This window comes from Aotus nancymaae, unplaced genomic scaffold (assembly GCF_030222135.1).
Source record: "Aotus nancymaae isolate 86718 unplaced genomic scaffold, 86718_ANA_hifiasm-v0.15.2.pri h1tg000028l, whole genome shotgun sequence".
Classification (NCBI taxonomy): Eukaryota; Metazoa; Chordata; class Mammalia; order Primates; family Aotidae; genus Aotus; species Aotus nancymaae.
In genome coordinates this window covers 3,737,224-3,762,522 of record NW_026988441.1, presented here as the reverse complement: position 1 = coordinate 3,762,522, position 25,299 = coordinate 3,737,224, and the positions used below count along the sequence as shown (strand labels likewise).

The window sequence follows — 25,299 nt, the reverse complement described above, 5'->3', positions numbered from 1 at the left end:
TATACCAGAGGAAGGAACAGGCAGCAACCTCTACTGTTTGGCAGCCCCCACAGGTGTTCCCAGGCAAGCAGCGTCTGGAGTGGACCTCCAGCAGTCCTCAGCAGAGGGGTCTGACTGTTGTTAGAAGGAAAATTAAAAAACAGAAAGAAATAACTACAATATCAACAGAAAGGATGTCCACTCAGAGGCTCCATCTGAAAGTCACCAAGTTGAAAGACCAAAGATAGATAGATCCATGAAGATGGAAAGAAACCAGTGCAAAAAGGATGAAATCACCAAAAGCCAGAACACCTCTTCTCCTCCAAGGAATCACAACTTCTCACCAGCAAGGGAATAAAATATGATGGAGAATGAATTTGACAAATTGATAGAAGCAGGCTTCAGAAGGTGGGTAATAACAAACTTCTCTGAGCTAAAGGAACATGTTCTAACTCAATGCAAAGAAACTAAGAACATGAAAAAACATTAGACAAAATGCTAACTAGAATAACCAGCTTAGAGAAGAATATAAACAACTTGATGGAGCTGAAAAAGACAGCAGAAGAACTTCGCGAGGCATACACAAGTTTCAGTAGCTGAATTGATCAAGCAGAATAAAAAATATCAGAGATTGAAGATAACTCAAATAAAATCAGAAGGCAAGATTAGACAAAAAAGAGTGAAAAGAAATGAAAAAAAGCCTCCAAGAAATATGGGAGTATGTGAAAATACCTAATCTACATTTGATCAGTGTACCTGAATGTGACGAGGGGAATGAATCCAAGCTGGAAATCATTTTTCAGGATATTATCCAGGAGAACTTCCTCAACCTAGCAAGGCAGGCCAACATTCAAATCTAGGAAACATAGAGAACACCACAAAGATACTCCTCAAGAAGAGCAACCCCAAGGCATGTAATCATCAGATTCACCAGGGTTGAAATGAAGGAAAAAATGCTAAGGGCAGCCAGAGAGAAAGGTCGGGTCACCCACAAAGGAAAGCCCATGAAATACACAGCGGATCTCTTGGCAGAAACCCTATAAGCCAGAAGACAGTGGGGGCCAATATTCAACGTCCTTAAAGAAAAGAACTTTCAACCCAGAATTTCATATCCAGCCAAACTAAGCTTCATAAGTGAAGGAGACATAAAAACTTTTACAGAGAAGCAATTCCTGAGAGTTTTTGGCACCACTAGGCCTGCCTTACAAGAGCTCCTGAAGGAAGCACTAAACATGGAAAGGAACAACCAGTACAGGCCACTGCAAAAACAGACCAAATGGTAAAGACCATCAACACAATGAAGAAACTGCGTCAACTAATGGGCAAAACAACCAACGAGTATCAAAATGGCAGGATGAAATTCACACATAATAATATTAACCTTAAATGTAAACAGGCTAAATGCCCCAATCAAAAGCCACAGAATGGCAAATTGTATAAAAATTCAAGACCTATTGGTGTGCTGTATTCAGAAGACCCATCTCATGTGCAGACACACATAGACTCTAAGGGATGGAGGAAGATTTACCAAGCAAATGGAGAGCAAAAAAAAAAAGCAGGGGTTGAAATCCTAGTCTCTGATAAAATGGACGTTAAACTAACAAAGATCAAAAGAAACAAAGAAGGGCATTACATAATGGTAAAAGGAGCAATGCAACAGAAAGAGCTAACATAAATATTTATGCACTCAATACAGGAGCACCCAGATACATAAAGCAAGTTCTTAATGACCTACAAAGAGACTTAGACTCCCACACAATAATAGTAAGAGACTTTAACACTCCACTGTCAATACTAGATCAACGAGACAGAAAATGAACAAGGATATCCAGGACTTGAACGCAGATCTGGACCAAGTGGACCTAATAGACATCTACAGAACTCTCCACCCCAAATCCACAGAATATACATTCTTCTCAACACCACATCGCACTTACTCTAAAATTGCCCACATAGTTGGAATAAAATCACTCCTCAGCAAATGCAAAAAAACAGAAATCATAACAACCAGTCTCTCAGACCACAGTACAATCAAATTAGAACTCAGAATTAAGAAGCGCACTCAAAACTACACAACTACATGGAAACTGAACAACTTGCTCTTGAATGGCCACTGTATAAATAATTAAACGAAGACAGAAATAAAGATGTTCTTCAAAACCAATGAGAACAAAGACACAATGTACCAGAATCTCTGGGACACATTTAAAGCAGTGTCTATAGGGAAATTTATACCACTAAATGCCCACATGAGAAGTGAGGAAAGATCTAAAATCAATATCCTATTGTCAAAATTAAAAGAGCTAGAGGAGCAAGATCAAACAAATATAAAAGCTAGCAGAAGACAAGAAATAACTAAGATCAGAGCAGAACTGAAGGAGATAGAGACACAGAAAACCTTTCAAAAAACCAATAAATCCAGGAGCTGGCTTTTTGAAAAGATCAACAAAACAGACTTCTAGCCAGACTAATAAAAAAGAAAAGAAAGAAGAATCGAATAGAGGCAATAAAAAATGATAAAGGGGATATCACCACCGATTCCACAGAAATATACACTATCATCAGAGATTGCCACAAACAACTCTATGCACATAAACCAGTAAATCTAGAAGAAATGGATAAATTCTTGGACACTTACAACCTCCCAAGACTAAACCAGGAAGAAGTGGAATCCTTGAATAGACCAATAACAGGGTCTGAAGTACAGGCAGCAATTAATCACCCACCAACCAAAAAAAGTCCAGGTCTAGACGGGTTCCCAGCCGAATTCTACCAGACATACAAAGAGGAGCTGGTCCCATTCCTTCTGAAATTATTCCAAACAATACAAAAAGAGGGAATCCTCCCTTACTCATTTTATGAGATCAACATCATCCTGATACCAAAACCTGGCAGAGATACAACTAAAAAAGAAAGTTTCAGGCCAATATTCATGAACATCGATGCACAAATCTTGAATAAAATACTGGCAAACTGAGTGTCAGCACATCAAAAAGTTTATCCAGCACGTTCAAGTAGGCTTTATCCTGGAGATGCAAGGCTGATTCAACATACACAAGTCTATAAATGTAATCCATTGCATAAACAGAACCAAAGACAAAAAACACATCATTATCTCAATAGATGCACAGAAGGCCTTCAACAAAATTCAACAGCCCTTTATGCTAAAAACTCTTAAACTACGTATCGATGGGATGTATCTCAAAATAATAAAAGCTATTTATGACAAACCCACAGCCAATATCATACTGAATGGGCAAAAACTGGAAGCATTCCCTTTGAAAACTGGCACTAGGCAAGGGTGCCCTTTCTCACCATTCCTGTTCAACATAGTATTGGAACTTCTAGCCAGAGCAATCAGGAAAGAAAAAGAAATAAAGGGTTTTCAAGAAAAGAAATAAAAGATACTCAATTAGGAAAATAAGCCAAATTTTCTCTGTTTGCAGATGACATGATTGTATATTTAGAAGACCCCATCATCTCAGCCCAAAATCTTCTTAAGCTGATAAGCAACTGCAGCAAAGACTCAGGATACAAAATTAATGTGCGAAAATTACAAGCATTCCTATACACCAATAACAGACAAACAGCCAAATGATTACTGAACTCCCATTCAGAATTGCAACACAGAGAATAAAATACCTGGGAATACAACTAATAAAGTATGTAAAGGATCTCTTCAAGGAGAACTACAAACCACTGCTCAAGGAAATAAGAGAGGACACAAACAGATGGAAAAACATTCCATGCTCATGGTTAGGAAGAATCAATATCATGAAAATGGCCATAGTGCCCAAAGTAATTTAGAGATTCATTGCTATCCCTCTCAAAGTACCATTGACCCTCTTCACAGAACTGGGAAAAACCACCTTAAACTTCATATGGAACCAATAAAGAGCCGACATAGCCAAAACAATCCTAAGCAAAAAGAACAAAGCTGGAGGCATCATGCTATCTGACTTCAAACTATACTATAAGGCTACAGTAATCAAAACAGCATGGTACTTGTACCAAAACAGAGATATAGACCAATGGAACAGAACAGAGGCCTCGGAAGTAACGCCATACATCTGTAACCATCCGATCTTTGACAAACGAGACAAAAGCAATGGGGAAAGGATTACCTGTTTAACAAATGGTGTTGGGAAATCTGGCCAGCCATGTGCGGAAAGCTGAAACTGGACCCCTTCCTTACACCTTATACGGAAATTAACTCCAGATGGATTAATGTTAAATCATTATGGTGTAAGACCTAGCACCATAAAAACCCAAGAAGAAAACCTAGGCAATACCATTCAGGACATTAGCATAGGCAAGACTTCATGACTGAAACACCAAAAGCAATGGCAACAAAAACCAAAATAGACAAATGGGATCTAATTAAACTCCAGAGCTTCTGCACAGCAAAAGAAACAATCATTAGAGCGAACTGGCAACAAACAGAATAGGAAAAAATGTTTGCAATCTACCCATCTGACAAAGGGCTAATATCCAGAATCTACAAAGAACTAAAACAAATATACAAGAAAAAAACAAACAACCCCATCAAAAAGTGGGTAAAAGATATGAACAGACACTTTTCAAAAGAAGACATTTATGAGGCCAACAAAGATATGAAACAATGTTCATCATCACTGGTCATTAGAGAAATGCAAATCAAAACCACATTGAGACACCACCTCATGCCAGTTACAATGGCGATCATTAAAAAATCTGGAGATACCAGATGCTGGAGAGGATGTGGAGAAATAGGAACGCTTTATACTGTTGGTGGTTGTATAAATTAGTTCAACCATTTTGGAAGACAATATGGCGATTCCTTAAGGATCTAGAAATAGAAATTCCATTTGACCCAACAATCCCATTACTTGGCATTTACCCAAAGGATTATAAATCGTTCTATTATAAAGACACATGCACACGTGTGTTCATTGCATCACTGTTTACAATAGCAAAGACCTGGAACCAACCCAAATGCCCATCAATGATAGACTCGAAAAGAAAAATGTTGCACATTACACCATGGAATACTACACAGCCACAAAAAAACGATGAGTTTGTGCCCTTTGTAGGGACATGGATGCATCTTGAAACCATCATTCTCAGCAAGCTGACAGAAGAACGGAAAATCAAACACTACATGTTCTCACTCATAGGCAGGTGTTGAACAATGAGAAAACGTGGACACAGCAAGGGGAACATCATACACTGGGGTCTTTTGTGGGTGGCTAGGGAAGGGGCAGGGGGGAATGGGGAGGTTGGGGAGAGATAACATGGGGAGAAATGCCAGATATAGGTGACAGGGGGATGGAGGCAGCAAACCACCTTGCCATGTATATACCTATGCAACAATCTTGCCTGATCTACACATGTACCCCAGAACCTAAAGTACAATTAAAAAAAGAAAATAGAAAACAAAATCTGGAGACAACAGATGCTGAAGAGGATGTGGAGAAATAGGAACACTTTTACACTGTTGGTGGTAGTGTAAATTAGTTCAACCATTGTAGAAGACAGTGTGGCAATTCCTCAAGGATCTAGAACTAGAAATACCATTTGAACCAGCAATCCCATTACTGGGTATTTACCCAAAGGATTATAAATCAATGTTTTATAAAGACAAATGCACATGTATGTTCACTGCAGCACTGTTTACAATAACAAAGACTTGGAACCAACCCAAATGCCCATCAAAGATAGACTGCATAAAGAAAATGTGGCACATATGTACCAGGGAATACTGTGTAGCCATAAAAAAAGGATGAGTTCATGTCCTTTGCAGGGACATGGATTAATCTGGAAACCATCATTCTCAGCACACTAACACAAGACCAGAATACCAAACACCGCATGTTATCACTCATAACTGGGTGTTGAACAATGAGAACAGAAGGACACAGGCAGGTGAACATCACACACTGGGGTCTCTTGGAGAGTGGGAGGCTAGGGGAGGGAGAGTGGGGGCTGGGGAGATTGTGGAGGGATAACATTGGGAGAAATACCTATTGTAGGTGACAGGTGAATGGAGGCAGCAAACCACAATAGCATGTGTATAATCCTGCAAGATCTGCACATGTACCCCAGAACTTCAAGTAAAATTTAAAAAACAAAATTATAAATACAAAAAAACAGTTAGTGTTCTCAACATATTTTCTACTTATGCTATCTGTAGAACATATGTTCTTGCTTATTATAAAGGGAGAATTGTTTAGAATTCCATACTATAAATTTTGTATATTTACATATGATGCAAATTTATATATGCAATATAGAAATTTGTAGCATGGAATTCTAAATATATTGTATATTGTATTTTACTTACCTGCTGGTTTTATCATGGGTTATTAGAAGTTTTATTTATTAATTTATATGATTATTAATTAGTTGAACTTGTGAACATTTACCATTATACTATATCTTGCTGTAGTTTGGCATTTGTTTGTACACAGTAAATATGAATTAAATATATATAACTTTTATTCTTTTCTGTTCTGAGAGAGCCATATGTTTACTGCCAGTTAGTATGTAATTTGCTGTCATTGGTTGCAAAATACTTGTTTTAGTGCTAATATATGTTTGCACAGCATGAGTCTTTGGTCGTAGGATGTTTGAAACTAGGCTTTCCTAAAATTAATTTGATTTACATGTTGTCACCCTTTCTTTACTATAGAATTCTATTCGTTTTGTATTTCTAAAAATAAAAGATTGTGGTGGAGAACTTTCACACCTGTCTAGTATACACATTATGTTTAGTGTAGTATTGTTCCAGTATAAAATATTTATTTATCAATAATTATTGAAAAAAAACCATGTTCATTATATTTTGCAGGTATCTCGCCTAAATGTATGATCAAGGAATTACCACCAACAGAGAACAGTAATACAAGAGAAAGATTCCAAACAGTGACACTGGAAAGACATCAAAACTACGATCTTGAAACTTTATACTTCAGGGAAATACAGAAAAATATACATGACCTTGAGTTTCAATGGAAAGATGGTGAAAGAAATTATAAAGAAGTGCCAGTGCCCCATGAAAACAATGTTGCTGGTAAAAGAGCTCAACATAGTCAAGGGGATATAGAAAACAAGCAGACTGAAAACCAGCTTACAGCAAGCTTTCAGTCACACCTGGCTGAACTGCAGAAAGTTCAAACTGAGGGGCAAACTTATGAATGTGATCAAATGGACAAGACAAGTAATAATGGTTGTTTAGTTTCTCCACACATTAGGGGAAAATCTTATGTGTGTAATGAATGTGGCAAAACCTTTGGAGAGTCTTCCAGTCTTACTACTCATCAGATGATACATACTACAGAAAAACCTTACAAATGCAATGAGTGTGGCAAAGCCTTTTGTCGGGCCTCACTAGTAACTGTACATCAGGTAGTCCATACAAGAGGGAAACCATGTCAATGTGATGTATGTGGCAAGATCTTCAGAAAAAAATCATATTTTGTAAGACACCAAAGGAGCCACACTGGACAGAAACCCTACATATGTAATGAATGTGGCAAGTCCTTTAGTAAAAGTTCCCACCTTGCAGTTCATCGGAGAATTCATACTGGTGAAAAGCCTTACAAATGTAATCTGTGTGGGAAATCTTTTAGTCAACGTGTCCATCTTAGACTTCATCAGACAGTTCATACTGGTGAGAGACCCTTCAAATGTAATGAGTGTGGCAAAACCTTTAAACGGAGCTCAAACCTCACTGTACATCAGGTAATCCATGCAGGAGGGAAACCACATAAATGTGATGTATGTGGCAAGGCATTCAGACATAGATCGAATCTTGTGTGTCACCGGAGAATCCACAATGGAGAGAAACAATACAAATGCAATGAATGTGGCAAGGTCTTCAGTAAATGTTCAAGTCTTGCAGTGCATAGGAGAATTCATACTGTAGAGAAACCTTGCAAATGCAATGAATGTGGCAAGGTCTTCAGTAAACGTTCAAGTCTGGCAATGCATCAGAGAAGTCATACTGGACAGAAACCTTACAAATGCAGTAAATGTGGTAAGGTCTACAGTAAGCATTCACATCTTGTAGCGCATTGGAAAATTCATACTGGAGAGAAAGCTTACAAATGCAATGAATGTGGCAAAGTTTTCAGCATACATTCACGTCTTGCAGCACATCAGAGAATTCATACTGGAGAGAAACCTTACAAATGCAATGAGTGTGGCAAGGTCTTCAGTCTGCATTCACGTCTTTCAGTGCATCGGAGAATTCATACTGGAGAGAAACCTTATAAATGTAAAGAATGTGGCAAGGTCTTCAGTGACTGTTCAGCTTTTGCAAAGCATCGACGAATTCATACTGGAGAGAAACCTTACAAATGCAAAGAATGTGGCAAGGTCTTCAGTCAATGTTCACGTCTTACAGTCCATAAGAGAATTCATAGTGGAGAGAAGCCCTACAAATGCAATGAATGTGGCAAGGTCTACAGTCAATACTCACATCTTCTAGGGCATCGGAGAGTTCATACTGGAGAGAAACCTTACAAATGTAATGAATGTGGCAAATCCTTTAATCAGGGCTCAACACTCAATAGACATCAGAGAATTCATACCGGAGAGAAACCTTACAAATGTAATCAGTGTGGGAATTCCTTTAGTCAGCGTGTCCATCTTAGACTTCATGAGACAGTTCATACTGGAGACAGACCCTACAAATGTAATGAGTGTGGGAAAACCTTTAAACGGAGCTCAAACCTCACCGCACATCAGATAATTCATGCAGGAAAGAAACCATATAAATGTGATGTGTGTGGCAAGGGATTCAGGCATAGTTCACATCTTGTAAGTCACCAGAGAATCCACACTGGAGAGAAAAGATACAAATGTACTGAATGTGGCAAGGCCTTTGGACGGTTGTTTTCCCTCAACAAACACCAAAGAATTCATTCTGGCAAAAAAACCTTATAAATGTAATGAGTGTGGGAAATCCTTTATTTGTCGCTCAGGCCTCACTAAACATCAAATAAGACATACTGGAGAGAATCTTACAACTAAACTCAATAGGACAAGGCCTTAGACATTGTCCTAGCTTCTGGAATCATCAAATAATTCATACGTAATAATATAGCTTGTATATTTAGCCCTTCTTTTGAAATCTCATGTGGAATGGTAATCTCCAGTATTGGAGGTGGGGTCCATTGGGAGGTGATTGGATCATGGAGGTGGATTTCTCCAGTTAAGAAAGATTCAGCATCATCGTTGGATCTCAAGATTTAGCATCGTCCCCTTGGTTCTGTCCTGGCAGCAGTGACTTCTCTTGAAGTCTGTGTGTTTAAAAGTGTATAACACTTCCCTGTTGCTTGCTCTTATTTTCACAGTGTGAAATACCTACACCCTCTTTGCCTTCCACCATGATTTTAACCTTCCTGAGGCTTCCCTAGAGGGTGATCAGATGCCAGCATTTTGTTTCCTGTTAAGCCTGCAGAAGTGTGAGCCAATTAAACCTCTTTTATTTATACATTGGCCAACCTCAGGTATTTTTTTTTAACAATGCAATTGTGAACTAACACATTTACACATGCAGTGAATATACCAACATTTTAAGCTAGCGTTCACTACTCACTAAGTCTAAGAATATACATCCTGGAGAGAAATCACAGAATTATAATATGTGTGGCAAGAATTCTCAAAACTTGTGAATCAAAAGCCAAAATTTGTGAATCTATAGATAATTTGAAGGGCATAGATGTACCAATGAAATGAGGATGGGAAAACCTTTACTAGAGTTCAATCACTACTTGTCATAAGAGAATTTATACTGAAAGGAAATCATATAAATGTATGTGTCAGAGGCTTTCCCCAGGCATCAGAACTTACTAGACATCAGAATATCCATCTTTGAGAGGAACCAAAGAAATACAATATGCATGCTAAGGCTTTTACATGAACATCAAAATGGAAACAGAGTATTCATACTAGAGGGCAGCCTTACAAATATAAAGGTGGTAAGGCTTTTTTAAAAATCAAATGTTCCAAAACCTGGAATCAACCAAATTGCCCATCAATGATAGACTGGATAAAGAAAATGTGGTACATATACACCATGGGATACTATGCAGCCATAGAAAGGAATGAGATCATGCCCATTGCATGGATGGAGCTGGAAACCATTATCCCCAGGAAACTAACACAGGAACAGAAAACCAAACACCGTATGTTCTCACTAAGTGGAAGATGAATAATGAGAATACGTGGGCCCAGGGAGGGGAGCAACACATGCTGGGGCCTGTCAGTGGGAGTTGGGGGTTGGGGAAGGGGAGCATCAGAAAAAATAGCTAATGCATTTTTGCCTTGATACCTAGGTGATGGGTTGGTAGGTGCCACAAACCACAATGGCACATGTTTTCCTATGTAACAAACCTGCAAATTGTGCACTTGTACCCTAGAACTCAAAGTGAGACAAAACAAACACCTTTCTGGTTTGATTGAACATATAGAGGAGAAGCATCCTACAAATGTGCTGAACATGAAAGGGACTTTAAGCAGTAGTGTGTCTTCAGGCTCTACCAGGAGAAACCTTGGAAATGTAATCAATGTGGTAGAAATTTCAACTATTTCTTTCAACAGACTACGTATCTTTGAAATCGTATTATCAGATAACCAAATCTACTTCTCCAAGATTGGCCTGGAATATTAACTACAGAATAACTGCAAGACAAAATTCGTTAAAACTCAGGACAGTGTGTATTTGAAAGGAACAAGTGCATGTGTGGAAATGGCTCATTCAGTTTATACAATATTGTATTAAATTTGAGGGGTTTTGTTGTTGTTGTTGTTTGTCTTTTTTTTTTTTTTTTTTTTGAGACAGAGTTTCGCTCTTGTTACCCAGGCTGGAGTGCAATAGCACGATCTTGGCTCACTGCAACCTCCGCCTCCTGGGTTCAGGCAATTCTCCTGCCTCAGCCTCCTGAGTAGCTGGGATTACAGGCACGTGCCACCATGCCCAGCTAATTTTTTTTTTATTACTATTAGTAGAGACGGGGTTTCACCATGTTGACCAGGATGGTCTCAATTTCTTGACCTTGTGATCCACCCGCCTCGGCCTCCCAAAGTGCTGAGATTACATGTTGTTTTTCTTTTGACAAGGAGTCTCGCTCTGTTGCCTAGGCTGGAGTGCAATGACATGATCTTGGGTCACTGCAGCATCCGCCTCCTGGGTTCAAGCGATTCTCCTGCCTCAGTTTCCCAAGTAGCTGGGATTACAGGTGCCTGCCACCACACCTGGCCAGTTTTTTTTATTTTTAGTAGAGATAAGGTTTCACCATGCTGGCCAGGCTTGTCTCGAACTCCCAACTTCAGGTGATCCACCCACCTCGGCCTCCCAAAGTGCCAGAATTACAGGCGTGAGCCGCTGTACCCAACACAAAAGGAGGTTTCTGGTTTTTTCTTTTGTGACAGAGTCTTGCTCTGTTCCCCATGCTATCGTGTAGTGGCACCAATTCACCTCCATCCTTTACATCCTGGGTTCAAGCAATTTGTGCCTCAGCCTCCCAACTAGCTGGGGTTACAGTCACACCACCCTGCTTGCCTAACTTTTGTATGTTTTTCTAGAGACAGGATTTCACCATGTTGATCAGGATGTTATTGATCTCTTGACCTCGAGACGCACCTGCCTTGGCCTCCCAAAGTGCTGGAATTACAGGTTTGTGCCATCGTGCCTGGTGGGACATTTCTTAAAGCAGCTACTAGACTATGACCTTTATCCTAAAGTTTGAAGTCTATCACCTTCCTTACATATCCTTCATTGTGGTCTCTGGGAATGAACCATCAAGAAAGAGGGGCTACTTCATTTGGTGTGGTTCCTTCATTTCCATGCTGCCTGAAGATTAAGTCCATTGAATTTTAAAATTCAGTGTCATGTGAGTTACACAGCATGGAGTAATTGGGAGAATCATGTAAATTATGACATAAATTTTGCTTGTGTTCAGGGTATCCTTTCAGGGTGTACAGTGCCACTTTGGGTTGTAGGAAATAATTGCACAGCCAACTGACTGAAACACCAGTGAGGACACTGATGGAATATTAACGATATTAATGGGAGGCAAGTGATAGTTTAATGAAGATGGATTGTGTGGGAGAAATAGTGCAAAGGAAATGGTGGTTATCTACATTGAATGACAGCTGTTTTATCTTAAAGAGAAATTTAAAATTAGTCTTACTCTTGGAAGTGGAAGACTGCAGTTATCAGAGAGGAGAGTTTAATCAAAATCAGAATGGCATGTTCACAAGTCAGATTCACATTAAAACATTTATTATATGTTACTGCTGTTGCAATCAGAATGTATCAGAAGTCTCATGGTTCAATTAACAAAATGTTATCATTTCTGTTCATAACTCAGTGACTCCTTTAACCAACATATTTATCCTACCTTACTGAAGAACTTTCTAACAGACACTGCACCATTACACTCTGCTGGTTAAAATAATGTGCGACAATTGTTTTCTATGGTGAAATCAAACAACATAGATTTTTACCTATACCTTAGTCCCCTTTAACCCATGGGATGCCTTCCAAGTGTTATTGGATACCTGAAACTGGATAGTACTGAACCCTAAATATACAGTTTCAGTCACGTTTTGAGGTATGACAGCAAAGCAAACACTGATTATTTTTATTTGCACTCATGTACAGGAGATTTATGGTAAATCTTAGCACTTCATAGAATGTTTTTTCTTATTAAATCAATAACCTTTCACTTTTTAACTTAAACGCACTTTCCAACTTCCTTGCTTTCTCTTTTTTTTTTTTTTTTTGGTGGTGGTGGTTGTTGTTAGGAGGTTTTTCCATGTCACCCAGGCTGGAGTGCAGCAGTTATTCACAGGTGAGATCTTAGCACATTGCAGCCTCAAAAAGTGGTCCTCCCACCTCCGCCTCCAGACTACCTGAGACTACAGATACATGTTATTGTAGCTAGCTTACAGCTTCTCTGAGATATTCAAGTTGCAAGCACCACGGCTTTTGTGCTTTGGGGCCATTATTAAGTAAAATAGGAGTTAATTGAACAAAAACACCATAATACTATAAGAATGCACTAACTTTGATGACTACAAGAGACTGAGTAATGGGTAGGTTATTCTCTCTGGCTACACTGCATGAAAGAATGATTATGTCCTGGTTGGAACAATGTGAGATTTTATCACATCACTGAGAACAGTGCAGTTTGAAATTTCAGAGGTATTTGTTTTGGGAACATTTCATTTAATGTGTTTGGACCACAGTTGCCATGGGTAATTGAAACCATGGAAAGCGAAACTCCAGATAAAGTGGAATGACTGTACCAGTGTGTTGGAAGGAGGGATTCTGACATAGCAGCTTTGCACAAAACTGCAATTTGTCAATTCACCAATGTTGATCATGAAAATGCATGCTTGGTGAGCTAAGAATATTCCTGAAAACCTTTTTTCCCATTGCCAGTTCCTGAAAACAGTTATGAGTTCCTAAAGAACATCACCACAAAGACATTTTGGAATGTTTGGTAAAGGCTTTTTCTTTTCAATGATTGCCGAAGGCAGGACAGGATCAAATAGAAATAGAACATTGTAAGTTCTGAGACTTGATGGACAGTAATATGGAAAATCTCTTGTTTTGCCTATTTGTGCATCTACTTCAGTGAAATTTCTCCGCATGTTTTCACCTATATTCTAATTCAGTTGTTTTCTTGTAAGATATACTTTACTTTGTAGAGCAGGTTTTGGTTCCCAGCAATATTTAGTGGAAGGGACAGAGATTTCCTATACAGCTCCTTCCCCAACATATGCTTAGCTTTCCCTGTTATCAATATCCTCCACCAAAGTGGTAGATTATCACGCAACATCCCTAGTTTATATTTGGGTCACACTTATACATTGTGTGGGTTTCGAGAAGCATCAAATGGCATGTATTTACCATTATGGTAACATATGGTGTACTTTCACTACCCTAAAAATCCTCTTTGTGGCCAGGTGTGGTGACTCACACCTGTAATCCCAGCAATTTGGGAGGACAAGGCGGGCAGATCACCTGAGATCAGGAGTTCAAGACCAGCCTGGCCAACATGGTGAAAACCCATCTCTACTAAAAATAGAAAAATTAGCTGTGCATGGTGGCACGTGCCTGTAATCCCAGCTACTCAGGAGGCTGAGGCAGGAGAAATCACTTGACCCTGGGAGGCAGAGGTTGCAGTGAGCAAAGATTGTGCCATTGCACTCCAGCCTGGGCAATAAGAGTGAAACTCCATCTCAGAAAAAAAAAAATCCTCTTGCTTCACCTAGATTTGTATATTTCTTTTTCTTCTTTCACTTGGTGCTTCACTAGTTTTGCAGTTGTTTTTTCGTGCATACACACTGATGATTCTCAAATCATCTTTGCAAATTGAGATTTTTATCATGTACCCCCCCCGCCCATTTTTCACTTTGGGTATTTTTATTTTCTTCAAAAGTTACTTCTTTTTTTTCAGTCTATTTGGCAAGTTTATTTTGCCAAAGTTAGGGATGCTTGTGCCCATAGCACAGCTTCACAAGTTCCTGGCACCATGTAGGTGGTTGGGGCTTAGCTTGGTTATATACATTTTTTGGAGACATTAGTTAATATGTTAGATGCACATTGGTTTGGCCCAGAAAGGTGGGACAAGTCTCAAGGCCTACAAAGACAAAATGAGGGGAGAGGGTAAGAAAAAACCTGAATATAAAAAGAACAATCCTGGAAAACTGTTATAGACCATATTACTCTCAAGTCCATGTAGGCAGGTATGAAGGTGCCTTATGTATGTAAATAGATTGCTGTTATTTTCTTCTGAATTTTATGTTGTCTAGCTTCTAGCTTCAGTTTGTAGGGCGTTAAGAAAATATAGCTCAGTTTTCAGTGATTTCAAATTAGGAAAAATGGAAACAATGAAGAAAAATAAGAAAAAAATCGAAAACATCATTTTGGAGACCTGTAGCCAGGAAAAATGAGAATTAAGCCCAAACTTTAGAAAATAATAAAAAATGGAAAAATATTAGGCAAGACTAGAATCTAACACAGGTGTACTGTAGTTTTTGAAACATAATTATTCTTTCTTCAGTTTCCCATTTTTACTAAAAGCAAATCAGCATAGGACAAATTTACTTTATTATACTTGGTCTGATTATATATATAAAGTGCAATGAGAATACTTATTTTTCATATAGCATTTTAAAATTGGCTTTGATGAAACTTTGTTCCATGATAGAAATCTCAGATAATACTTTTTAAAACAGATCCCAGCCATGACTTTGTACTGGCAAATACCTATGAGATGGGTAAATTCCTTCCCTCGTGAGGTCCCAAGATAACTTGAGCCTCCTGGGTCTGTCAGAAAGTGACATTCTTTGTTCACAAGGTATGAGGTCAGTTTTACTGAGAGGCTTTTTATTGGATCTATGTCAAGTTTTATTAGCACTCTGCTCCAGTTAAAGCCTTGCTAAAATGCCCAGTTTCTCTGGTGGTGTCCTATTGCAAAAGAAAACATTCTTCTGGCACTTACGCCAATAATTACATTGATATAAGTTAAGAATATTCACAAATAATTTCCAAATTTTGGAGAAATCGGGTAGAGAGAAACAAATATGCTCCACATTTTCATCACAGGGGTAAAATTTCCTCAATTGTTAAATGCTATCAATAGCCCAAAAGAAAAATTTCCTTGACTCTGAAAAACAAAACAAAGGATCAGTAACATTTTAAGCAAAAATGTCAATAAGACTACTTTAATCTTCTATCAGTTCAGCCCATACAGTTAACGCCTGTTTTGTTTGATAGTCATGAACATTTCAGCTCTCCATGAAAGTCCTGAAAATTTTTTCTCCATTCTAATGCCACATTTTCCAGAGTAGCTGGAATTACAGGCATATGTCCATATGCCCGGTTACTTTTCGTGTTTTTAGTAGAGCTAATATTTCACTGTATTGGTCAGATTGGTCTTGAACTCCTTCCTTCACGTAATCTGCACACCTTGGCCTCCCAAGGATTTCAGGCATGAGCCACCACACCTGGCCCAAAAATACCTCTTTATTTCTATACCTTTCTTTACATCTCTCTTGTTTCCTCATTCCTTTTATGTTTATTTTATACGTAACCCTTAGGTGAGCTTTTTTTTTTTTTTTTTCTGAGATGGAGTCTCACTCTGTTGCCCAGGCTGGAGTGCAGTGGTGTGATCTCAGCTCACTGCAGCTTCCACCTCCCAGGTTCAAGGAATTCTTTTGCTTCAGCCTCCCAAGTAGCTGGGATTATAGGCATGCAACACCACACCCAGCTGCTTTTTTTATTTTTGTAGAGATGTGGTTTCACGTTATTGGTCAGACTTGTCTCAAACTCCTGACCTCTGGTGATCCACCTGCCTTGACCTCCCAAAGTGCTGAGATTACTGATGTGGGCCACTGCACCCAGCCTTAGATAAGCTTTGAATTAGACAAAAATTCTTCACCTTTTAACATGGACACACTTTTTTTTTTTTTTAAGAAAAAATGTTTTTCTACAATATTTTTATTGGAAAATACCCAACTAATAAATATATATTACTTAATATAACTTTAGATTTTAAATTATGTTTGTCTACAAGTATTTATACCGTTGTATTTACCTAATTATTTTAATAGTTTACCTAGATTATTTATGCAAACTGCAATAGTTATTTAAATTATGAAACCACCATTCCAACATTCTAACTGAGACAGTAAAAGAGAGTTGACCTAACTGACTTCATCTTGCTTCTAACCTCCAAGCTGTCTTTGATAATTCCTGGATATAGGCCAGAACTATCTGTGGGAGGAGGGAGTATATTATCTCTGAAACTAAGATGATAACAGGCCATTCCCAAAACAAACCCCCTTGCCTACTGGGGAGTAGACTCCCTGTGTAGGATGAATAAATTAACCACAATATTAGAAATTATGGTTTAAGAGTCATGCAGCAGGAGGCTGCAAGATTCTCAATCTCCCCAAATTGCTCCTGGGAATAACATCACTATTATGAAATGTAAGATACATGTTTGAGATATTTTGCAGACCCTGCAGTCGATGGATCAGCAGGCACCACACAGATCAATGAACTGGCTAATCTGGTCTCATATCCCCCACCCAGGAACTGACTCAGCATAAGAGAAGAGGTTCAACTTCCTATGATTTCATCTCTGACCCTACCAATCACAACTTCTGACCCTCTGGCCCACTGCCTACTAAATTATCCTTAAAAACTCTGATCCCTAGGCCAGGCACAGTGGCTCATGCCTGTAATCCCAGCACTTTTGGAGGCCGAGGTAGGCAGTTCATCAGGTCAGGAGTTTGAGCCCAGCCTCACCCACATAGTGAAACCCCATCTCTACTAAAAATACAAAAATTAGTCAGGAATGTTGTCACGTGCTTGTTGTAATCCCAGCTACTTGGGAGGCTGAGGCAGGAGAATCACTTGAACCTGGGAGGTAGAGGTTGCAGTGAGCCGAGATCACGCCACAGCACTCCAGCCTGGTGACAGAGCAAGACTCCATCTCAAAAACAAAACAAAAGAAAAGAAAAAACTCTGATTCCTAAATTTCCAGGGATACTTACTTGATAATAATAAAACTCTTGGCCGGGTGTGGTGGCTCATGCCTGTAATCTCAGCACTTTGGGAGGCCAAGGTGGGTGGACCACAAGGTCAAGAGATCGAGACCATCCAGACCAACATGTTGAAACCCCTCTCTACTAAAAATACAAAAAAAAAATTAAGCAGGCGTAATTTTTAATCTCATAATAAAATAAAATAAAATATAAAACTCTTGTCTTCTGCACAGTCAGCTCTGTGTAAATTACTCTTTCTCTTTTTTTTTTTTTTTTTTGAGACGGAGTTTCGCTCTTGTTACCCAGGCTGGAGTGCAATGGCGCGATCTCTGCTCACCGCAACCTCCGCCTCCTGGGTTCAAGCAATTCTCCTGCCTCAGCCTCCCGAGTAGCTGGGACCATAGGCGCACGCCACTATGCGCAGCTAATTTTTGTATTTTTAGTAGAGACAGGGTTTCACCTTGTTGATCAGGATGGTCTCGATCTCTTGACCTTGTGATCCACCTGCCTCGGCCTCCCAAAGTGCTGGGATTATAGGCGTGAGCCACCACGCCCGGCCAATTACTCTTTCTCTATTGCAGTTTCCCTGTCTTGATAATTTGGCTCTGTCTAGGCAGTGGATAAGGTGACCCCATTGGACGATTACAGTTATTTTCTGTCAACCATTTGATAGCCTATGAACTTCAGGGGTTTACCTATGTAAGAAGCTTGATATTAAATACATGCTTATTTTAGTAACTAATGCAAGATTCAGCTATTTTAATTAAACCAATATTAATGTATAATTTATGAAAAATTACTGAAGCAAAGATCATTCTGTTTTGGGCTGACTTTATACTTTTGCCACTTTTATGTCAAATTTTGACACCTTATATTGTTAGTAGCAGATGTGAAATCTTAGGTTCTTGGTGCCACGAACGAAGAATTGGACATGACACACACAAATAACGAAGCAGAAAATGTTTATTGAGCACTGAAACACTCTAAGAGAGGGGAGAGTGGGCTGATCTCTGAGAAATAAGATGAGTCTGTTTTGTGTATTTTGGATCTTTTTATACATTTTTCTCTTTTCAAGCTGCCTAATCACCATCCAGCATCTGCCTTTCAATTGATAGGTTGGTTGCATAGTTACTTTGGCCCCTATGCACTTGTGCATCACCTGCTTCTTATAATTTTAAGTACATACAAAATACTGCAGTCCCTATGCATGAGCTTTAATGAGCTAATAATCATACAGGATTATATTAAGAAGAATTTTTCTCTCTAATGGGCATACCATCTTCAAGGGACCGCCCCATACTGGTTTGGTCTGAATCTAGCCAGCCATGGGCTCCTTACTCACTTCCGGTTTTATTTGTTTGTTTGTTTGTTTGTTTGTTTGTTTGTTTTTGAGACAGAGTTTCACTCTTGTTACCCAGGCTGGAATGCAATGGCAAGATCTCGGCTCACTGCAACCTCCGCCTCCTGAGTTCAAGCCATTCTCCTGATTGAGAGTAGCTGGGACTACAGGCCTCCCGAATAGCTGGGATTACAGGCATGTGTCACCATGCCCAGCTAATTTTGTATTTTTTTTTTTTTCTATTGTAACTGTCCTCTGAAGTGAATGAATTGAACTAACTTTGTATTTTTAGTAGAGACGGGGTTTCTCCATATTGGTCAGACTAATCTCGAACTCCTAACGTCAGGTAATCTGCCCACCTCAGCCTCCCAAAGTGTTGAGATTACAGGCATGAGCCACCACACCTGGCCAAGAATGTTTATAAAAACCCTTACATTTTACTACAGCTTGGCAACCCGTTCAGGACCCCTCTCTATGACAGAGCTGTGTTTTTCTTTAGCCTGTTAAACTCCTGCTCCAGTCTCACTCTGGGTGTGCCTCTGTGTCCTTGACTTCCTTGGCCTTGAGACCAAGAACCTTTGGTTTTTCATTCAGGCAACCTGGCTGTTTTAGTAGTTTTGAAGAAAAGAAAGAAGGTCCTATGCTACATCGGTTATTGTCTCACAAAGTTTACATGCTGGGAAACAGGACCCTGGTTTATATGTGGTAAAACTAGGAGTCTAGGGATTGCATAGGAGGTTGAGAAAAATGCACTTTTATGGTCGAGTCTGTGGAGGCCTAATTAGGGAAGAGGAGTCAGGCTGGCAGGATCAGGGAAAGCAATGAGATAAAGCAAATAAGCTATAAATCTGCCCTTCCAGGTGGCGTATGCCTCTAATCCTAGCACTCTGGGAGGCCTAGGTGGTCAGATTGCCTGAGCTGAGGTGCTGGAGACCACCCTGGGCAACATGGTAAAATCCTGTCTCTACTAAAATACAAAAAAAAAAAAAATTAGTTGGGCGTGGTGGTGGGTACTTGTAATCCCAGCTTCTCTGGAGTGTGAGGCAGAAGAATCGCTTGTATTCGGGTGGTGAAGGTTGCAGTGAGCCTGATCACATCACTGCAGTCCAGCCTGGGCGACAGAGCAAGACTGTCTCAAAACAAAAACAGACCAAAAAAAAATTTTTTTCAAAGAAATCTGCCTTTCTTCATGGTCCAGGACACACAAACAAAAAAGAGGAAGCAGATAAACTAGGTCTGTTTTTCTTTATGGCCCAGGACATTTGGCACTTCTGTGCAGATAATGTACATAGCTCATAAACTTTCTGCTTCAATTTTTCATCAAACACCTAACAGAAGGAGGCAAGTTAGGTCTCTGCTACCTTGGCGTTATCTTTTATTTATTTATTTGTTTATTTGTTGAGACAAAAGTCTCACTCTGGCTCCCAGGCTGGAGTGCAGTGGTGTGACTTTGGCTCACTACAACCTCTGCCTCCCAGGCTCAAGCAAATCTCCCACCTCAGCATCCTCAGTAGCTGGGCGTACAGGTGCAGGTCACCATGCCCAGATAATTTTCATATTTTTTGTAGAGATGAGGCTCACCATATTGCTCAGGCTGGGCTGGAACTCCCAGATTCAAGAGATCTGCCCACCTTGGCCTCCCAAAGTGTGGGGATTTACAGGGGCGAGCCACTTTGCCCAGCCAAATCTCTTACGAATCAGTCAGATTGGACTGGAGCCCACTTTTACAAGATTATTTTAACTTAATCACTCCTTTAAATGTCCTATATCCAAATACAATTATATTCTGAGGTATTGGGTGTTAGGACTTCAAGATATGGTTTTTTGGAGACATGACTCTGCTCATAACACTCTGTGTTCTGAACTCCTAAACTTTATGTCTTTTTTTTTTGAGCCAGAGTTTCACTCTGTCACCCAGACTGTAGTGCATTGGCTCTTGGCTCACTGCAACCTCTGCCTCCTGGGTTCAAGCGATTCTCCTGCCTCAGCCTCCCCAGCAGCTGGGATTATAGGCGCGTGCCACCATGCCTGACTAATTTTGTATTTTTAGTAGAGACAGGGTTTCACCATGTTGGTCATGGCTGGTCTCGAACTCCTGACCTCAGATGATCTGCCCACCTCAGCCTCCCAAAGTGCTGGGATTACAGGCATGAGCCACATAGGGCATAAGGACATAAAGTGCCCAGCCAACTTTATGTCCTTCTTACATGCAAGATCCCTTCACTTCCATCCGAATAAAAATCTTTTATTTATTTATTTATTTCTTGAGACAGGTCTCTCTCTGTCACCCAGGCTGGAGTGCTGTGAGGTAATCATGACATTGCAATCTCGACCTCCTGGGCTCAAGTGATCCTTCTGCCTCAGCCTCCCAATAGGTGGGACCACACATGCAGGCCACCATGCCTGGCTAATTTAATTTTTTGTAGAGACAGGGTCTGGCTCTGTTGCCCAGGCTGGTCTCAAATCCCTGGCCTTAAGTAATCCTGCCACTTCAGCCACCCATGTAGCTGGGACTACAGGAGTGTGCCACTAAGCCTGGCTAATTTTTATATCTTCTGTAGAGGCAAGGGTCTTGTTATGTGCCCAGGCTGATCTTGAACTCCTGAGCTCAAGCAATGTGCCCAACTTGGCCTCCTAAAGTGCTGGGGTTACAGGTCTAAGCTACTTTGCCTGGCCCATCCGAAAAGTCTTAATCCATATCAGTATGAACTCTAAGCCCAAAAAGCACCTAAATATTATCTGAATCACATATGGGTGAGACTCAAGGTGTGGTTCATCCTGAGGCAAAATTTCTGCCCAGCTTTGAATCTGTGAAGCCAGAGAAGTTATATGCTTCCAAAATACAATGGTGGGACAGGCATAATATAGACCCTCAGAATTTGACATTTGTACTTTGCACATGTAAGTAAGTGCATGAAATACTTGTCTTTCTGTGTCTAGCACAGAATGTCTTCTGGGTTCCTGGATCCAGTCTCTGCCCCACATCCAATCCCCACCGAGATCCTAGTTCCCTGACGACTGAGTAGCTTCAGCTTCTCTGGTAAGACTGGATGGAGTCCACCAGGCTCGCAAAAATCAGTTTTGACTTAAATCAGTTCAACTTGTGAAGAAGAAATCATCTTAGTTTCCAATATAAGTGGACCATAACTTTAAGCTTCAACCTTAAATTCTGAAACATTAACTTAAAATGGGCAAGAAGTAACGGTGCTTCACAGGACAAGGAATAGTCACAAATATTCCCTAATCTAGAAAACAAAATCGTGCTGGGTGAGAGGCAGAGTGAAGAACAGGCCTCGCCTCGGCCCCGCCCACCCCTGGAGGCTCCGCTTTATCCCCCACTTTTCGGCCAAGCCAAGCCCCACCTAGTTACGCCCCCTACCGCCCCGTTCCTCCCACCACCCTCTCAGGGCCCCTTCCCAAGCCAGGCCGGTCCTCCCGCCCCGCCCCTTCCCAGTCAGGCCCCACCCCCCAGGCCGCCCTGCCTTTTCTTTCCGCGCTTAGTTTCCGGCACACCCGGAAGCAGATCGCTCTGGGAAGAGGCCACGTCGCTGTGCCTGTGTTTTCGTCTACCTGGATTAAACGTTTGCTTCGGTCGGTGAACCTGGATTAAACGTTTACTTCGTTCCATCGACCTGGATTAAACATGCGCTTCGCAGTCCATTCTCCATACCCGTGACCGGAGATCGCTACGGGCCTTAAAATACCCGCAAATACCTGCAACAGCGCCTTCGCCCCAAGTAAGTCCGATTATTGCCTCCCTTTCGGTTTAAAATCTCTCAGGCTGTTCCTTGCTCCTTGCCTTTCTGCGTTAGGATCATGTAGACAACCCCATTCAGGTCGTGTTTCTGCTTAAAACCCTTGTTGACCTCTGCTTGGGCCCCGCGCCAAGTCGAGTCCTCACTCGCAGGGTGGATTCCCGCCCGTCGCGACCCCCGAGCGTGTCCCTTGTCGGCTCCTGCAGGGGAGCGCCCGCCGCCCGGCTCCTGAAGTAGCCGCTTCTCCTCCCAGGTCCTGGGACTCTGCAGACCCTCCCTGTTCTGAGACTCCGCCCCCCACCACCTTGTGTCCCCCTCACGCCGGGTCCTTCTGCTCCCCAGGCTTCCCCTTCACAGCCACTGCTTTCCCTGACCCCGCGTTGGGGAAAGGGACCCGAGTCTGTCTTGTGACATCCAGTGTTCTTTCTTCCCAAATTTTACTCCACTGGAAAGTGTGCTCTTCTGCGAGGTGGGCATCTTATTCCTTCCCTTTCCTCTTGAATGTGTGGGTGAGGGGGATCGGTAGGGGAAAAGGCGGGGAGTGACGGAGCAGAAGGAAAAAGCGAGGAGAAAAGAATGAGGGAGACGCAGAAATACATGGCAGAATGGATGATAATTTAGAGACCTGCAAAGAGCAAGAGTGAAAGAGGACGCATGGAGAAAGTAGCAGGGGGAGAAAGCAAATAGGGAAATTTAGAAAAAAAGAGGAACCTTCAGGGAGATGAAGGGCAGCAAAATAGAGAGGGGCGGCAAAGGAGGAGGCACTGCAGACAGACGGAGGAGAAGGTGAAAGAGTTGGAGCCGCGGCTGACAGAGCCACGTGGTGCTGGGACTGAAAGAGAGGGCGGTGGGTGACAAGCAGAGTAGAGAGAGAACCACAGCAGGGAGGAAGCCTAGGAAGGGGGGGGGTGCTAGAGAGTGGGAACAAAGGAGATGTAACAGGGAAGAGGGAATTTAACTGGAGAGCAGAGAGAGGGAGCTCAGTTGAGGAAAAGAGGCAGAAATATGTGGAGATTGGGGACAATTGGAAAGATTGGGGAGAAAGTGCAACAAGAGGTGACATAAGTTGGGGAGCATTGGGCAGAACAGACATAGAGGGAATTAAAAAAAGGGGTGAAAAACAGAAAAGGAGAAAAAAAAAAAAACACTTGCAGAATGAGAGAAACACATAGTAGGGACACCATCCAGATGAGCGGTGAGTTGACTGGATATGGATGGTGGTTGTAATATATTGATTTGAGGCTTTGTACTCTAATTTAAAATATGTTTCTTTAAATTTAAATTGTACTCATAAGGATGAAAATTACCAAAGGTTTTTCTCTAAGGCTTGTGCATTTTGTGTTTATTTGCGTCAGAGGATATTTGGAATGCCTATTTAGCCAGAGGGTAGTGACTTGATCCAGTTATTTTTGGTTACTCTCTTCTTTCCAAGGATGGAGTAGAGGATAAAGGAGGAGAGAAGTGGGGCAAAAATGACTGTCACTGCAAGATATGTCTTTGGTGTTTTTGTTTTGTTTTGTGTTTTTGGGATAGGGTCTCTCTCTCTGTCGCCCAGGCTGAAGAGCAGTGGCATAATCTTGGCTTACTGCAGCTTTTACTTCCTGGCCTCAAGCAGCCTTTCCACCTCAGCCTCTCAGTGTGCGGGGATTACAGGTGTGACCCACCACACCAGGCCTATAAAGTATGTCTCCGAAGGAGCATTAGAAGTCTTGGTGTTTTTTGTTGTTGTTTTTTTTTTGTAATGAATTTGCTTTTTTCTTTGTAATTGGTTTACAGTTAATTCATTGTTATTTTGGAATCTTGAGATAAATTTTATTCAATTGCTTCTTTTCTATAGTTGCTAATTCCAGAAATAAGATTTGGTAGCATCCTGTAATCAGCTGATGTCATTCATTTCTGAATATTAAGTGCCATCATTTTTTAAACTTTTAACCCATAATTTATTAGATTTTTCAAAAACTTTCCAAACTGTTAAGGTGTCCAATATAGTATAGTCACCGTGGTGTACGTTAGATTCCTCAGAACTTCATTTTATAACAGAGAATTTGTACCCTTTAACCAACATTTCTCCATTTTCCCCACCCAGCAGCCCGTAGCAACAACTATTCTACCCAGTTACTATGAATTGGCCTTTTTTAGATTCTACTTGTGAGATCACATGGTAATTGTCTTTTTGTGTATGTCTTATTTCAGATAGCACAGTGTCTTCCAGTTTCATCTACGTTGTTGCAAATAGCAGGATTTTCTTTTCTTTATGGTTGAATAATATTTCTTTATATATATGTACACACACACTATATATCTATATCTATACACATAAATATATATATACACACATATATATTTATTCATGGATGGGCACTCGGGTTGTTTCCATATCTTGGGTGTTATGAATAATACTGTAGTGATCATGGGGACAGAAATTTTGTAAGGTTTTTTTGTTTTTGTTTTTTCAGTAGATACGTGCTCTCTGGTGTGTTGTCCAGCAGGGTCTCTAACTCCTGGTCTCAAGTGATCTTCTTGCCTCAGCTTCTCAAAGTGCTGGGCTTACAGGCGTGAACTACTACGCCTGGCCCAGATTGGCTCTTCAAGATGCTAGTTTCCTTTGTTTCCTTTGGATGTATACCCAGAAATGGGATTCCTGGATTACATTGTTTTCTATTTTTAATGTTT

General features: G+C 40.6%; 2 protein-coding genes across 2 annotated transcripts in view; one reads left to right on the top strand and one right to left on the bottom strand.

The window, feature by feature from the left end:
• The window catches only part of ZNF616 (zinc finger protein 616), a 36,398-nt gene extending 26,941 nt beyond the window's left edge, over window positions 1–9,457 (top strand). The window contains 2 exon segments of the mRNA XM_064380963.1: window positions 6,809–8,892; window positions 8,894–9,457. Of these exon segments, the coding sequence (XP_064237033.1) occupies window positions 6,809–8,892; window positions 8,894–9,016 (2,207 nt within the window). The 3' untranslated portion in view covers window positions 9,017–9,457.
• The window catches only part of LOC105723807 (zinc finger protein 577), a 330,132-nt gene that overhangs the window by 92,905 nt on the left and 211,928 nt on the right, over window positions 1–25,299 (bottom strand). The gene's annotated exons all lie outside the window — the stretch shown is intronic.